The sequence below is a fragment of the Plasmodium gonderi genome (assembly GCF_002157705.1).
Source record: "Plasmodium gonderi DNA, contig: Chr05, whole genome shotgun sequence".
Taxonomy (NCBI): domain Eukaryota; phylum Apicomplexa; class Aconoidasida; order Haemosporida; family Plasmodiidae; genus Plasmodium; species Plasmodium gonderi.
The window spans coordinates 559,592-576,678 of NW_021628930.1; the positions used below are offsets into that span (position 1 = coordinate 559,592).

The window sequence follows — 17,087 nt, forward strand, 5'->3', positions numbered from 1 at the left end:
ACAATTTAATATCTTTAAAAAAATTGTTAAATGTGATTTTTTGTTAACAATATTACGAATTATTTTTATTTTTTCAAAAATATAAAAAATCAAGTTTGAGAAATGGATGCAATATCAGAGTGTTCCCATTAAAAACAGCTATGAAAAAAAACTTGGAAATTTAATGCATTGTAAATAATCAATTTGATCCATTTGAACGTAGAAAATATACATAAAAAAAAAAAAAAAAAAAAAAAAAATGGAAAAAGATATACATGAAAAAGCAACACAAAAGTGTGACAAACCAACATAAATACAAATACAATTAAAAAAGTTTTTTCACAGACAAAAAAACATGCAGCTAATTAGCAATCCTATTCCATAGGTCGAAGTTAAAATATTCACGAGCATTTAGTGTCAAAACTTTTGCTAGCTTCATAAGAAATGTATACCCCACTCCAATCTTATGAAAAAATGTGCGCAATCAGTGGGAATTCTCCCTCACCGGAAAAAAAGAAAAATATACATGAACAGAGAGGAGACAAATGATTGCACACAGAAACAATAGATCATGCATACACAAGTAAAAATTTTCATAAAAATATGTTAACCCCAATAGAGGGTAATAAGATAGGGTGTGTGTGCGTGTGTGTGTGTGTGTGTGTGTGGGGGGGGGGGGATATATAAAAAGCGCGATTTAGAAAAAGTACTAATGAATTGAATTGCCTATAGGGTTTTTATTAAATGGTAAGGATAATATGTCTTGCATTTACCATTCAGACGTGTAGCTTCTTCTCTGAAGCACTCTAATGTTAAACAAACCGAATGACACAATTTACTTATTGTTCCATGCATACACGTGTAGACAACAGAAGGTGGATAGACAAAATGAGATATTATCATTAACACTGTAATGAAAGACTATTGCTTGTTTCTGTACAGACATGTTTCATATATATTTCCTTCACCTTTTACACCACCTAAGCTCTTCACAAGTTCTGTTATATCATTTCCTTTAAGCTATTGGTTAGGTACTTTTCCATGCTAATGTTCCTCATTTTTTTACTTTCACAGTGCAACTGAAAAATGGAAAAAAAGGAAAAAAAAAAAAAAAAAAAAAAAAAAAAAAGGTTATATGAATACAGCTAAATAGGAATAACTTGCCCCATGCAATTTTTTCTGCTGCTAAATTTGCAATGAATGCGAATATTATTTTGTTTCATCTGGTTATACTTGCATTTATGTATCTATGTATATTCATTTATTTATTCATTTATTCGTTCATTTATTCGTTCATTTATTCGTTCATTCATTCGTTCATTTATTCGTTCATTTATTCGTTCATTTATTCGTTCATTTATTCGTTCATTTATTCGTTCATTTATTCGTTCATTTATTCGTTCATTTATTCGTTTATTTATTCGTTTATTTATTCATTCATTTATTCATTCGCTTATTCATTTATTTATACACATTTTGTGGTAGTTACCCGTTTGGCCAATTCGTGCGTATACAAATCAAAGGACCAGTGCGCTCTAGAATCAGTTGTGAAGTAAAGTAAACATAAGACATGACTGAGTAAATTTAAAAAGCTTTCATACGTTTCGTTGTTTCCTGCAGTATTAGTTCCTTCCTGGGTTGTGTGATTTTTGAAGAATGTTACAGGAAGAGTGTTATTATTACTTGAACTGTTTTTTTGCAAATTATCTGTTAATTCCATTTCTGTTGACTCATTTTCCACCTTAATCTTATTTTTTGTAATTTCCAGATTTTTTTTAAAAATATGATTTAGAATATCACAGTACTTATTGTTAAGGAATATATAGTCCATTTTTTCTTCAGACGATTTGTGTTTCATTTCAACTGGTTCATTAGTAGTTGATAAATCTGAATGATCAGAATTTTTTTGAACATTTCCCATATCTTTTGTTGAGAGTGAGGGAACGTTGTTTTTTGTAAGCATGTAACCACAGCTATCAGTTGTTTTTGCACTTGCAAAGGTTTTATTTGCATCCAAAAAATGATCACATACGTCTAACTCTCCATGTGAAGAATTTAATGAGGCCTTCGAGTTTATATCAGAGATGTCTAAATCGAATAGATATAAAAATTTTTTTAGAATGCGTAGATACAAAGTATATTTATCATCGTAATTATTTAAATAGGTAAAAATGGAATTTTTTTTTTTTTTTTTTATTAATGAATTTTCATAAGTCATAAAATTTCTGTCACAACAACATGTGCTATGCCTTTGGTCATTATTTGTACAATATTGGAAAGATAATTTTTTTTCATGACATGGGATATTTATAGAGTTATGTTTCAAATCAATATGTTTGTGCATCTTCTTCCCAATGGAAACGGGGTCGATATTTTTAAGATTCTGAATCTGTATCTGATTCTGATTTTGATTCTTATTTGATGTGGAATTGAAATAAAATGAGCATGAGTTGTTGAATCCTTGTTGAAGGGAATTTGTCTTCTTTGTATTATTTCTTATCTGATTTTGACCTTTGAATGATCCATACTGAATTTTTTTAACTATAGTGACATTAGGATAAGGAGGAATATCTATTTTGCTTGAAAATGGTATAAAATATTCTTTGATTTTTCTCTGTTCTGCTAATCCATGTAAGTTTGGACAGTAGTATCTATTACAATTAGCATTTTTAAAATATTCACATCTTTTCGTTTTATAGACTAGTGGATGATAATCTATTTCTTCTTTTGTATGTGCTAATGGGCATTCAACACCTAAAGGACATTTATTTATATTTTTTTCTTCAATATATTTGTAAAAATTATTGTTTACACTCCCATCTTTATTTGTTAAATGTATGGAATTTCTAAAAATATTTTTTATTTTTTCTTTATCTTCTTCGCTTTCGTTCTTTTCTCTTTTACCAAAAGGGCATGATACTGGTATATATCTCAAGTAAGATGGAAGTGAAATGTAATATGGACACCTCCTAATCCATTCTGCACTATGGCTGTACTGACATCTGTCTTGGCCAAATTCGCATGAACCCTTAACTATCCTTAGACACTGTTTTGTTCGAAATCGATAAAGGTCATCCTCGCTCAAAAGGGGTGTGCACGCCATTGGGACAGCCCGAGCAATTGGAGTGCAAAATGTCGATGCAGATGTCGGAGCGGATGTCGGAGCGGATGTCGGAGCGGATGTCGGAGCAGATACTGGAACAGAGCACGAAGCAAGATGTTACTGTGTATGTGTATGTTACTGGGTATGTGTATGTGTGTTGAGGGAGCAGGGAGTTCATAAAAACGTACGCTTGCAGTGCGATGTATGAGTTTTTTTCCCGTGGTAAGCTCTTAATTGGGTAGAACAGGGAAATTTCTCAAAATGGAGAAAACTCAAAATGCTGAGGTCATAAAAAAAAAATTAGGGAACAATACGCGCACCCGCTGAATGCCTACAACGCCCATTATTATCTTGAACGGGAATGGGGAATGAAAGAAAAAATTAAGAGGCATCATAAAATGTCATCAAGTTTCTTATGCTCCAGGTGTGCTAACCAAAAAGAAAAAAAAATAAATTAAATAAAATAAAAAAATTATCACATGTGTGTAAAATAGAACATGAGTAAGAAAAAAACCCAAAAAAAAAATAAATAACAAACAAACAAAAAAAAAAAAAAAGATTTTCGACTTGTAAAAGGTAGAAAATAAAATACAGTTGAATCAAACATAAGTTTATCCCTATAACTCTTGTTTTGTGCACGAGAAAAACGCAAAAGATGAAAAAAAATATGAAACAATTTTAAAAGAAGAAAAAGATGGAGAAGTTGGAAATCCCATTTTTAAAACAGTGTGGAATAAAAAAGGTGTTTAAATTTAAAAATAGTCACTTTCTTTCCTGTTATTTCACCAGTAAATGTGTGCAACTGATGTGACAGTTTCTGCGAGGTTGCTTAAGAACGAAAAAAAGGGGTTGTTTTGTATGGGATCTTTTAAGGAGGTTTCAGGTGTGTGACTAATTCCAGGAGCAAATATTTTCCTTCTTATTCTCGTAAAATTTTAGTTTAAATTGTTCCTTTTTATCAAATTTTTTTAATTTAATTTTTTTTTTTTTTTGTTCTATTTTGTTATACTTTTTTTTTTTTTTTTGGGCTCTTTCTGGGTTTCGTTTTTTCTTTGTTAAATTTTTTTTCCGGCAAAATTTCCCTTTTACTGCATAATTTTTTTAATTTTTTATTTTTTCTTCTTAATTTTTTCTTAATTTTTTCTTAATTTCTTGTTTTTTTTTATTTTTTTCTTTATGCCACTTGACAGTTGAGGTACAGCGGGGAAATTAAAAGGAACAAAACAGAAAAAAAAAAAAAAAATTGATGCTCTACGCACGCGATGATCCACGACAGTTGTAAGAACGTAAGGAACTAGTAGATATAGAATGGGGGAAATTGTGTAATTCATATATTTTCCCTAAAAAGGGAAAAATATTTTGAAATTTTTTTTTAGATTTATGTAATATTTTGTTAAAAAGCAAAGAAAGAGAAAATTTCTCACTTTTACGACAACATTTTTTCTTTTTATTTTTCAAAATCATTCGCCCAAATATCATCACGCATGAGGGTTTAAAGTTAAACACGTCCCTCCTCTCCTCTTCGTTCGGGATAGTGCCATTCGTAAAATAAAAGGAAATTAAAATGGGCCAATTTGGCCAAATTGGCCAAATGGACCAAATAGGCTAAATGAGCGAAATGGGTTAAATAAACCATGTGAACAAAAAATTAACCGTGTTTACATAAAATATATATAATAACATTTCCCTCCATTTGGGTCATCCCCTATTTGCTTTATTAGAATTGCGAGAAATTTTCAACACACATCATCTGTGGAAAAGATACACACCTAGGGGTGTGCAAATTCTCTCCACCCACGCTAGCTATTTAAAAAAAAAAAAAAAAAAAAAAAAATCTGACTCGTACATACAAAAAATGCATAAAACTAGCTAATTTATCATAATTTGAGAATAAGAAAAAAAAAAAAATAAATAAAATAATAAAAAATAAAATAAATAGTTCACAAGTTTTACCTTGCTCGAGAATAATTTTTTATTATATGTAAAAATAGCCAAACTTTTCATGATAAGTATAAGGCTAAAGGAAAATGTAAAAATGTTGAAGTGGTAAAAAATGAAACTATTATAGAACTGGCAACTTAAGTTTCCTATTTGCTACCGAGAATTAACAATTTTGTATTATGTTACTAATCTTATAAATTCCGTTATATATTCATGTTTATTTTTGATGCATTGTGTGAATTAGGATTAGAAAAAATAACTTCACTCCTTTTCCTTTTTTTTTTTTTTTTTTTTTAAGAAAACCTTTTTTTAACATTTTATTCTACTGTGAAAGAGATACAAAAGAAAAAATTTATTTACCCGCAGGATTATTACTTATACATCATCCGAGATTTTGAAAAGTAGCAATTGTTTACACATGTGGTTTGGTGCCGCTTCTGTTTTTTTTTTTTTTTTTTTACTGTGTAATACCAATTTTAAAATATGGCCATTTTTTCAAAGTTATTTTCTATCCTTTTCTAAATTCCTTAATTTTGAAATAGTTTGGTAAAAAAGACATAAATATGAATGAAATTATGAGAATATGTGTAGAATGATATATAAAATAAATAACATTTTTTTTTTTTTCAATCTGGGAATATATTTCAAAATAAACAAAACTGGAAAAATTGTGAATTATCAAATCATCGAGGGAACGAATAATCACGTGTGAAGTCACTTGGCTTTATACAATATTGTCTGTCGTAAGAATATACGTAGAAATTTACAAATTTAAAAAAAAAAAAAAAAAAAAACATGTACATAATAAAAATAGTGGCATACAGTGCTCGTGTGCAGCTAATATCATAAGGTTTCTTCCATGTCAATAAAGAGGAGTTATAATGTCCGTATGAATTCAATTTCCATATGGATAAAACACAAGAAAACGAAAGAGAACACATGAATGCAAACATGTAAAAATGTCAAATCATTAATTGCAAATGAAACGAAGAGGAAATCATGTTGTGAAATACTAAAATGCGGGTGATAGGGGCCTGTTAAAGCCACCCCGTCTGTTCATATACTGTCTATATTTCCTTTTTGTTCTTCTATTAATTCCTGATAAATCCGTTTGATTATGACATTTATTATCTGTTGTGCTGAATTCAGTTATACCCATAACTCTTTTTAGCATTTCACTTTCAGATAATTCTTCCTTTTCACTTTCATCTGAGGCGTCACTGTAATTTTTATTTTCATTCTCTCGTAATGCCGTATTACTATTTTTGTCCTTTTCTCTTAAATAAAAATTATCTTCATTACTACTGTTTTTTGTGGATTTATTTTTGCTATCTATATTTCCATATTGGTTAAGTGCATTGTCAAAGTTAGGTTCTCCAGTTTTCATCTGACCATGTGCATATTTTCCATTACTTGTGCCATCGTTGTATATTCCTTCGCTACCTACAGAATCATATTTTCTTCCTCTCTTTTCATGATTTCCATATTCCATAGAACTCCCAATGCTCTTCCTGTCGTATCTTCCACTTGACAACCTCCTTATGCTCCCCTCTCTTTCTCTATGTCTCTTCCTGCTTCGACTTCGATGTCTGTGTCTGTCTCGATCTCTGTGTCTGTGTCTGTCTCGATCCCGATCTTTGTGTCTATGTCTGTGCCTATGTCTATCTCTGCCCCTGTTCTTATCGCTACTCCTATCGCTGCTTCTATCTCTGCTTCTGTCCCTACTTCTGTCCCTACTTCTTTCTCTGCTTCTGTGCTTGTGTCTGTCCCTACTTCTATGTCTTCGTCTGTGTCTACTCCTGCTTCTGCTACTTCCGTCACTACTACCACCCCTTCTTCTAACCTTGCGTCTATGCCCATCTGAAGCCCTTTGCCTTTTCCTATACGAATCTGAACTTTCATCAGTATTCATTATTTCGTTAATACCATCAATAAACATTTTTGACTTGTCGTTTTTCCCTTGGTCTTTTTTCGAGGCGTGCATGTCAAGAAATTTCAAGTCAGTACTATTACGTTGAGCATCAATTGATGTCTGATTTAACATTCCATCGTTTCTATTTTTAAATACATCGGTTAACTCGTTTTGGATATATTCCCTATCAATGCTATTGTCCATTAGGGTTTCATTTTTTCTCCTACCCTTGGTGAATTCATCCTGAATTTCAGATTGTGCTTTATTACCATGATCGTTGTTTATTTCTGTCGAATTTTTTTCATCTGAATTTTCATTTTCTCGATCTACAGTTGAAGGTTCATTTGTTTTGTTTCTACTTTTGAAAAAGGAATTGAACATGATTAGAACATTGTATAGTTTTTCATGCACATCATTTGGTATGCGTTATGATGTTAATTTGGGGAAAACGGAAAAAAAAAAGGGACAAAAGTAAGAAAAAAAAAAAAAAAAAAAAAAAAAAAAACTGCTTTCTTTTTTTCTCTAATTAAAATGCTATTATATTTCCACATACAAATTTTTTTTTTCTTCTTTTCTTTTCTTTTCCTTTCTCTTTTTTTTTTTTTTTTTTTTTTTTTTCTTTTTTATATTTTATTTATCTCCTTTGTACGCCATTCTGTATTCATTAAATTTGCAAACTTGTGACCTTCATTTTGGCATGCTGATGTGCATCTGTTCAACTAGTCAGAACATTTGTTTATGCACAAGTTAATTGGACTTGCATTTAGAGAAGTTCAGAGTGTTTACTTTCTATGATTTTTTGGCCCCTCCAGCGTTGAATGTGATAAATGCTTATGCACGTGTGTTGCATCTAGGTCAATTTGGGTACATATATATATATGTATACTTATACTTTTTTACGGAGCAATTGAACAATAGGCTGATGGCAAAACCACTGAGGCAAAAAAAAAAGAACAGGGTAGGTTTAAGCTTTACTTTTTCTCCTCCTTTAATGCGATAAGAATGAAACAAAAAGAGTTTTCTTATACCCAATTAAACATTATAATAAATATTATATACCTAGAAATTACACTCTTATCAATATTTTGAGAACATGGCGAAAGAAGAACGTAGTAATTTTTTTTTTTTTTTTTTTTTTTTTTTTTTTCTTTTGTGTAAACATCTACATAATGCTGCTTTAGCGTTTTTTTTTTTTTTTTTTTTTTTTTTTTTTCTATGTTAATAACCTTTACAGGATTGAAACGAAATTACAACTGAAAAAAAAATTAAAAACACTTTATACATGATAGGAGATATTAATAATACGATTAAGATTCCTTTAAAATAGTAATATTTTTTTTGTAAAGCCCTTATTATAATTATTCTAACACGTTAAAAAGTATACACATTTGTGCTTATATATATGTGCACTTTTTAACTAATTTTTTGCACCTTTTCCTGCTGAGAATTCATTTGGACGCTTTCTACATCTGGGAGATGTTTTGTATGATCGCGTTAACTGATACAAATTGGAGACATATGAATAAAAGATGCATGTGCATACATTGTTAATGTGGATGTACTAGCATGGAGCGAAGGACAAATATACATCCATTGGTTGCACAAATGGGCGAAGCTGGAAAAACACTTGTTTGGTTTAATTTTTTCTTTTTCCCCGCATCTCTGTTAAACTGCAAATTCGTTTGATAATTTGTTTATAACTGGGTCTGTATATCCCCTTTTTGTTAATCGAGTTGAGGTGCACATATGCAAAAAGTTCCCAGTACATTTATGATCTTTTTATTCATATTCACTTCACTACTTTGAAGGTAACGAATTATATTTTTCCTTATAAGGCTTGTATATATCATGTCACATATACATGTGTACATTTGTATGCAAAAAAACTTCTGTGCATTGACGCTGTTTATGTCAAATCAGTGTTGTAAAAAAAAAAAAAAAAAAAGGAAAAGTATTTAACATGTAACTTTTAATTCTTTTATGGACATGTTAAAATTTAATTTGGCATTATTTTATATTCTTTCTTTGAAATAGCGAATGAGTGGTGGTCATATGTATATATTTGATATCATTTTATTATATTTTATTCTTTTAAACATTCATGTCTGGTAAAGCAGGCACAATCGATTATATATTTGTATAAATGTTATAATAGAGAAGAAGACGCGATGATGTTGTCTCTATGGGTTGATTCATAAGTTGATAATATCCGCCCCCTTGTCATAAGCGTGCAAAATGTTAAGAATATATTATTGATATCAATGTTTTTTTATTTTTTTTTTTTTACCACACTAAGTATCATACAATAATTCAAAAATTTATGCATATGCATATGCATATATGTATGTATGTACATATATTTTTTTTCGGTATGCGTCCATTTTAATGTTCCTCGTAATGGCCCTTGTCGGGATTATTCAACCAACTGTAGTTTGCAAAAAAATGTAACTCGCAGGGGGATGAATCTATATCCCTTTTCGTCTTGCAATTGTTACCACAAGGGTTAAAAAAGAAATGAAAAAAAAAAAAAATTATAAAGTAATATATGTCTTGGTATACAGTTTATAATGGGGAAAAATGTATGATCTGTTCAGAATTTTTTTTGAGAACAATCTTAAAAATGGCTAGTTTGTTCAGGCGAAATATGGTGATAAAAAAAATAAAATAAATAAGTATATAAATAAATAAAACAATAATTGTAGTTCATAACAATAATAATAAAGCAAAAGATCCAAGGATATAAAAAAAAAAAAAAAAAAAAAAAAAAATTACATGGTTGGGGTTTTCTCCATTTATTGTCTTTAACAAATTTGATATATGTCATAATAATAGAATATATTTTATATACCTCTTATATCTTTTTCAAGTCCTTAATGAATAATAAGTACGTAACTATGGTTGCAAGAAGAGCTCAATTTAATCAATAATATACCAAATAGGAGAGGCGAACGAAAAGGGTCATTTAAATTAGGGGTTAATATAATACTTCCCATGTGCCCAAAGGACTTTTAAAATTGTACGTGGGATTTGAGTAAACGCTACTTGCGTGGGAACATATATGCCGAATAAAAAAAATAAAATAAATAAAATTATGCATATATAAGAGTGTGCAAATACGATTATTATGTATTTATATGTATCACATAAGTTTTGTGTATTATATATATATACATATTATGTACTATATATGTATATAAATGCGTGCAGCAACTTGCGCATGCGCACACGAGGGGGGGGGTGGGGGAAAAAAAAAATATATCACATGTATGTACGCACGGTATTTTCCAAATCACAGGAATGTATAGGTACCTACTGCTCCCATGTCGCATAATAAACACATTCACATCGGGAAAAATAAAAAATTAAGGCCTGCAAAATAATTACTTATTCGATATATATACACCTATGCGACGTAATATACATATATATATATATATATATGCCTGAATAGCGTAAAAATTCCATATACTGATATATATACATATATATATGTGTATGTTCATATATTGACAACAAAAAAAAAAAAAAAAAAAAAAAAATATGCATATAATCATTATGCACATGTAGAGATATGTCGGCAGTCCTTTCATATCCCATTCACGCATAAAACGTTTTTGATATGTAAAAGGACATGTTTCATTTACAAAGTTACGTGGGAAAATATATATGCACACAATATGTATATAAAAAAAACTCGTACATGCGAACGTACGTACATTAACATGTACATATATATATACAAACATGCATCCAAGAGTGTTATATATGTGCATCCTTGAGCCCATAAGTCATTACTATATAAGATTTAATAAGCACTAATTTTCCTCCTGTGCTGCAAAATAACAGCATGCATGGGTAAATAAGAAAAAGCTTGCGTTCTCATTAATCTTCACAAATTATCTTTTTCCCTATGTCATGTTAAATTAAATAAAATTAAGTTTAAAATTAATTTGCTTCATTCGCGTCATTTGTTCCTTTATGTTTGTTTAATTCATTTATTTATTTTTTAACCAATAGTGTGTTATATTTATATATATATATATATATATATACATATTATGTATACATTTTCTTCTCTCACATGTTTTAAGAAATTTCCAACAAAAAATTACATATATATTGCAGCATAATAGCCTTAGGCACGCATAAAATAATACTTTTTTATTATATCATCCTATTAATTTTCCTTTTCCATACTACAAATTTTTAAAAAATTCACTTTGTAAATCCAAAAGGCAAAGGAACAAAAATTGTAATAAACATAAATATAGTCCCAAAAGAAAAGGTATAACAAGAAGGGGAATAAATAAACAAATAAAAAAAATTCATTATACAAATTGTTTGCTTGAAGAGCATCCCCCCTGTTATTTATGTTCATTTGCCTTTCCCCTTATTTGTTGTGAAATTTGCTTCCTTCATTATTTTGATTCATTCTTGATGAGCCTTTATATATATATATATATATATGAGTGCCTGACTTCATATGCATAAAAAGTATACCTTGGGAGTATATTTTCTTATGTAAAACCTGTTTCATTATGAATTCCATATGGAAAATTATATACATATATAGTTCATCTATATATACATAGGGATTTACATCACACTCCATATACTGTGATTGTCTTCATTTAGCATGCCCTTTCCTGATTCCCACAATCTGCTTGTGTCCCCCTTGTTACATTTCCAAATAGTCCCCTTTATCCCTTTCTTATGTTTATGTTCGCTTCATTCATCTTCAGTGTTCACTTTGTTTTTATTTTTCCCATGACCACACCTTGCGCCGTTGCTATTACCGCTCTGAATGAATTAATCACAATCGATTTATTCATTACATTAATTTGTCTACTATATCCATTTTTGCTCTTAAATCTGCTCACTTGCTTACAATATGTATATGTCTGGCCTCCATTGTATCCCCTTTTTTCTTTACAACCATACATATTTACAATAAACGTGTTAATAAAAATAATTATATAAAAAAAAAAAAAAAAAAAAACTCATATCTATATATCGTGTGCACTCAAATGGTCTGTCTTTTGTCAAAATGTGCTCCTCATGAACATTTGACATCCCATTTTATCGTTCCAGCTACTCGTAATTCTTCTCAAAAAAGTTTCCATAAATATGCTTTCCCTGTTTACTTTGCTTATATAATATACATATATATATATATATATATACATTATCGTCACTTTGAATTCCCCTTATTTTATTTTATTATTTTTTTTTTTTTTCTCCTTTTTTTCCCACCTTGCTGTTCATACGTTTTACTTAGATTGTGTTATGGGTGTACTTCCATCAATGTTAAATTGAGTTCATAAGATTAAGAAATATTGTTCTCTCAAAAAATATACACATTTCCCATTTTTTTTTTTCTTTTTAAGAAACATAACCTACATACGTGTTGTCACATTTTGTATCACTACAGAATTTGTAGTGCAAAATTTTTCACTTCTCCCTATTGCTTAAGGTGTTTACTGTTCCGTCTTATCACATCTTTTTTTACATGCACGTTCAGGCGAAATAGTATCAATGTTATATACACATGGAATTATGTTTTTTTTCCTTTTTTTAACATGCAACGTTGCGTTAGTTTTATTTTATTTTTTTTTTTTTTATATTTATTCCATGTTATACATATATGTTATATATATATATATTGTATGCATGCAACATTGCGTCAGCTATATTTATTTTTTATATTTTACTCCATGTTAAGCATATATATATATATATATATATATGTACACATGCATTTATGTAAATATATATTTTCCCCCCTTAATTCATTTACTTCCGACAGATAAACAAGATGGCCACCAAAACTCAAAAGAAAGTTATAAAAAAACAAAATAAAAAAAAGAAGAAGGATCCCTTAGCTCCAAAGAGAGCCTTATCAGCCTATATGTTCTATGTTAAAGACAAAAGACTCGAGATAATCAAGGAGAAACCAGAGCTAGCGAAAGATGTTGCACAAGTCGGTAAATTAGTTGGGGAAGCATGGGGAAAGTTAAGCGCAGCTCAGAAAACTCCATATGAAAAAAAAGCGCAATTGGACAAAGTTCGATACTCAAAGGAGATAGAAGAATATAGAAAAAATAAAAAAGACTAAAAACTGTTATGCGAATTGTGACGTTTCTGTATGTTTACATATGTATGTATATATATATATATATATATACATCCATATATACATTCGTATGTGCATTAACATGCAGAACTCGTATATATATGCTTGTGTATATAAGAAAAGGAATTAACTTCTTTTTTCGCAATTAGCGAAAGGTTATGTATGAATATGCACATGAAAGAATGTACACCTACACGTGTTCATAACCACACTTATATCGAAAGGGACAAATTTTTTTTTTCTTTTTACTTTTTATCATTTACTACTACTTCGTGAACAAGAAGCATAATAGAATAATTTTTATTTATGGCTATATATGCATATATATGGGCATATGTATGTACATATATCAATATATATGTGTTATGCATGTATGCGAGAGTATGCAAGTTACAACCCCCACACAAGCGTACAGTCAGACACACATCACATATGCCGTTATGTATGTAAACTACATGCACATGTGTTCAGCGGTACGTATATAAACATTACAATATGTCTATTATTGCTTTTATGAAGTTTTTTTTTTTTTTTTTTTTATACCATAATACACAATTGTAATAATATTCGCAACTCTCTTTTTTTTTTTTTTTTTTTTTATCTTCGTGAATGAAAAAAAAAAAAAAAAAAAAAAAATTAATCCACTAAAAAGTTAAAGCACTAAAAAGTTAATCCACTAAAAGGTTAATCCACTAAAAGGTTAATCCACTAAAAGGTTAAAGCAGTGAAGTTTTTTTTTAAAAGTTACATTAGGACAAGTGAAACCACGCATATAATGCACACAATATAACGGCATTTTTTTCGCAGAAAAGGTTGGTTTTGCTCTTTTTGTAAAAGTTTGTGGATTTATTTGTGTGTTTCAAAGGACAGCCATGATGTGTAAGTAAGCATGTAAAATGCAAGCGGCTTGGGGGACGAGTTATATATGCAAGTGTGTCCCCAAACCTTTACTCCTATGCAACGCTCTTTGGGCCAATAGGCCTAAATGTACATCTTTGTTTATGCGCGCAAGTAAAGGTATTTGCAAAGTTTCACATAATGCACAAAAATGATACAGAAAAGTGTAAAACTGTGCTTAAGGAATAAAACGGTTGCATTAACGGGTAAAGAAAAAATAATGATAAAGTTAAAATGAAAATATTAAAAAAAAAAATAAAATAACGAAATATGTTTCAGTGAAGAAGCAGAAAAATGTGATGCAAAATCAAATCACAAAAAATCTGAATGATATCCGAATATGAACTAAAAAAAACTGAATAAAAACAGAATACGAACTAAATAAAAACTGAATATGAACTAAAACTGAAAAAAAAAAAAAAAAAAAAAAAATTGAAAAATAAGTTTTAGCATAAAAAATAACTTAACATTACGAATAATAAAATGGGGAAGTTAATTGAGCTAACGAATTTAAAAAAAAAAAAAAAAAAAAAAAAAAAAGTTATGAACCTAGTCATTTTTTTTTTTTTTTTTTTTTTTCATATTCTTATGAATGTTAATAATAATTGAAAGCTATAATTTTGATGTTCGCCCATTTCACTTTCCCATCTCAAGTACCTTAGAAAAAAAAAAAAAAAGAAAAACAAGCTGCATTATAAATAGAACTTCCAACAGTTTGCTTGTGAGAGGAGAGTAATAATATATAATTACCTTTGCCTTAACAAATGTATATATATAACACATACGAGCAATTAATGCGTTCATTATTTTCGATATATGTTCACACATGCATACAGAATGTAAACTGTATATATAACATAATTTACATATAACTTATATGTACACCATGAGCAATTCAAACTTTTTCTTCCTCTTTGACGTGTGAAACATTTTCACAACGTTGCAAAAAAAAAAAAAAAAAAAAATATTCACATAGAAATACTCTTTTATGATAAAATAAAACTATTTGTATTTCATTTTGTGAAATGGGAATTTAAAAAAAACAACAACAAAAAAAAAAAAAAAAAATTTGACCAACTTATATAACTTTTCGAGAGTAGAAAACATTGCATATAAAAAGGTAAAGTAACTGCACCGAGTCAGTTATTCGTGAAAACTTAGCTTGTCATATGTAAAATGTATTACACACGATTAAGTAAATTCGCACACGGGTGGTGTGTGTGGCTTAGTGGATTAGCGACTTCTTTTTTTTTTTTTTTTTTTCCATAATACGTATTTATGTTTTTATTCTTTTTTATTATCTTTGATTGTATTTCAGGTTGTTTCACTTCACTGTTTACAATTTTGTATTTTAGTTAACCATTAAGAAGAACCCCTCTCATGGGTAGACTGGAAAAGAATGGCTCCTTGGGTTATATTCTTGTTGTGTAGAATGAAAGAAGATCATAACCAATTCATTTTCGATAAGTACTATACAAAATACTATGCACTCTCGAATATGGCACAATATTTTCTGTTCATTTAAAAATAAGATCGTTTGTAGTTTCTCCTTAAGCAAATGTATCTAAACTCGTCGTACATATTCTTCTTCCTCCACAAGTTTGTAGTGGTGTGTTTTGTATGTGAATACATGTACCAAAAATTGTGTATACAAAATATATTTAAAAAAAAAAAAAAAAAAAAAAAACTTCATTTTTATGAAGTACACACGATTTAATAAAACTTGAGATATTTTATTCTCCAACAGGAAAAAAAAAAAAAAAAACCTAGAAACACGGGGTCATATTCATGTACAAATGTGTAGATGTTAATATATGTATATGTACATATATGAGCGTGTCTGCACTACATGGAAAGCATTCCCAAAAAAAAATTTCCGTATGTTTCTTTTCTATTTGACATAGAGAGGATATTGCTAATGGGCTATTTTACTGTGTTCGAAAAAAAAAAAAAAATGGACGTTTTTCCCCTGTTGGTCTGTCTGGGACTGATTTTCTGTTTTTTTTTTTTTTTTTTTACTTTTTTTTATTTTTATTCCTCGTCCTTTCAATTATAACGTGAGGATAACAAAGTTACGTAGTTTTTTTCTTCATACATATATACATGCAAGTCCAAACAAGCATATGTATAATATACAAGAAGGTTTCAAAAGGTTAATTTTGCTGTAATCATTGGTTGCATGTTCCGTTTAAACTGCGAGTGAAATTTCCTTCGATTCACTTCTTTTCCTTGTTCATCTGTGGAGTGATGGGAAAAAAAAAAAAAGAATAAGTGACAAATGAATACGTAACAAATGAATACGTGACAAATGAATACGTGACAAATGAATACGTGACAAATGAATACGTAACAAATGAATACGTGACAAATGAATACGTAACAAATGAATACGTGACAAATGAATACGTAACAAATGAATACGTGACAAATGAATACGTAACAAATGAATACGTGACAAATGAATATGTAACAAATGAATACGTAACAAATGAATACGTAACAAATGAATACGTAACAAATTTACACACAAAAAGTTCGTGTGTAAGAAGTTCTCGTGTATGTTCGCGCGTGATAAAAGAAAAAAGGACAGGTAAACGTTGCATGCTCTTGTGTGGATATGATACACATGCACTCATATAAAAAGAGGGATAAAAACTTACCATGTCATTTATTCGATAATACATGAAGATGGCCCCGGGCTTGAGAAAAAGTTCGTATGTGGAATATGTTGCTTCTACAGCCATGAAGGTCAATAGGGCTCTTCTTATAAAAGGAAGGCATATGGTTCCACATCCGTAAGACATTTTGACAAAGTTCCTTAATGGAAGTATACAAGTATGCGTATGAGATGGTCAAAGTGCCTTTTCCTATATGTGTATACCGTGTTGTGTGCAGGTGGGAGGGTAAAGCGTCTGTTTCTTTTTTTTTTTTTTTTTTTTTTTGCACTTTTGATACTTGTTGCCAAAAGAGGGTAAGGCAGATAGAGAGTGTGTGTGTGTGTGTGTGTGGTCGTACACTTTAATTGGTCGTTAGGCTTTTTCAGTTTGAATTTCTTATGAACGAAGGGTAAATATATATAAAATTGCGTACAAACTTTGTTAGTCAAACGGGTGGTATTTTCG

At 29.6% G+C, this 17,087-nt stretch overlaps 4 protein-coding genes across 4 annotated transcripts; 1 reads left to right on the top strand and 3 right to left on the bottom strand.

Moving 5' to 3' along the window:
* Positions 1 to 980: 980 nt before the first annotated feature.
* PGO_051360 (D13 protein) lies at positions 981 to 3,082 on the bottom strand (the record flags this gene model as incomplete). The annotated part of the gene is made up of 2 exons (XM_028686514.1): positions 981 to 1,058; positions 1,469 to 3,082. The coding sequence occupies 2 exons, from the start codon at positions 3,080 to 3,082 to the stop codon at positions 981 to 983; spliced, it is 1,692 nt and encodes a 563-aa protein (XP_028542315.1).
* Positions 3,083 to 6,035: 2,953 nt separating this feature from the next.
* Positions 6,036 to 7,316, bottom strand: PGO_051370 (conserved protein, unknown function; the record flags this gene model as incomplete). Its single annotated transcript, XM_028686515.1, has 1 exon — positions 6,036 to 7,316. One exon carries the CDS (start codon positions 7,314 to 7,316, stop codon positions 6,036 to 6,038), a length of 1,281 nt encoding a protein of 426 aa, XP_028542316.1.
* A 5,434-nt stretch (positions 7,317 to 12,750) lies between these two features.
* On the top strand, positions 12,751 to 13,050 carry PGO_051380 (high mobility group protein B2; the record flags this gene model as incomplete). Its single annotated transcript, XM_028686516.1, has 1 exon — positions 12,751 to 13,050. One exon carries the CDS (start codon positions 12,751 to 12,753, stop codon positions 13,048 to 13,050), a length of 300 nt encoding a protein of 99 aa, XP_028542317.1.
* A 3,131-nt stretch (positions 13,051 to 16,181) lies between these two features.
* On the bottom strand, positions 16,182 to 16,769 carry PGO_051390 (hypothetical protein, conserved; the record flags this gene model as incomplete). Its single annotated transcript, XM_028686517.1, has 2 exons — positions 16,182 to 16,202; positions 16,626 to 16,769. The coding sequence occupies 2 exons, from the start codon at positions 16,767 to 16,769 to the stop codon at positions 16,182 to 16,184; spliced, it is 165 nt and encodes a 54-aa protein (XP_028542318.1).
* Positions 16,770 to 17,087: the final 318 nt, after the last annotated feature.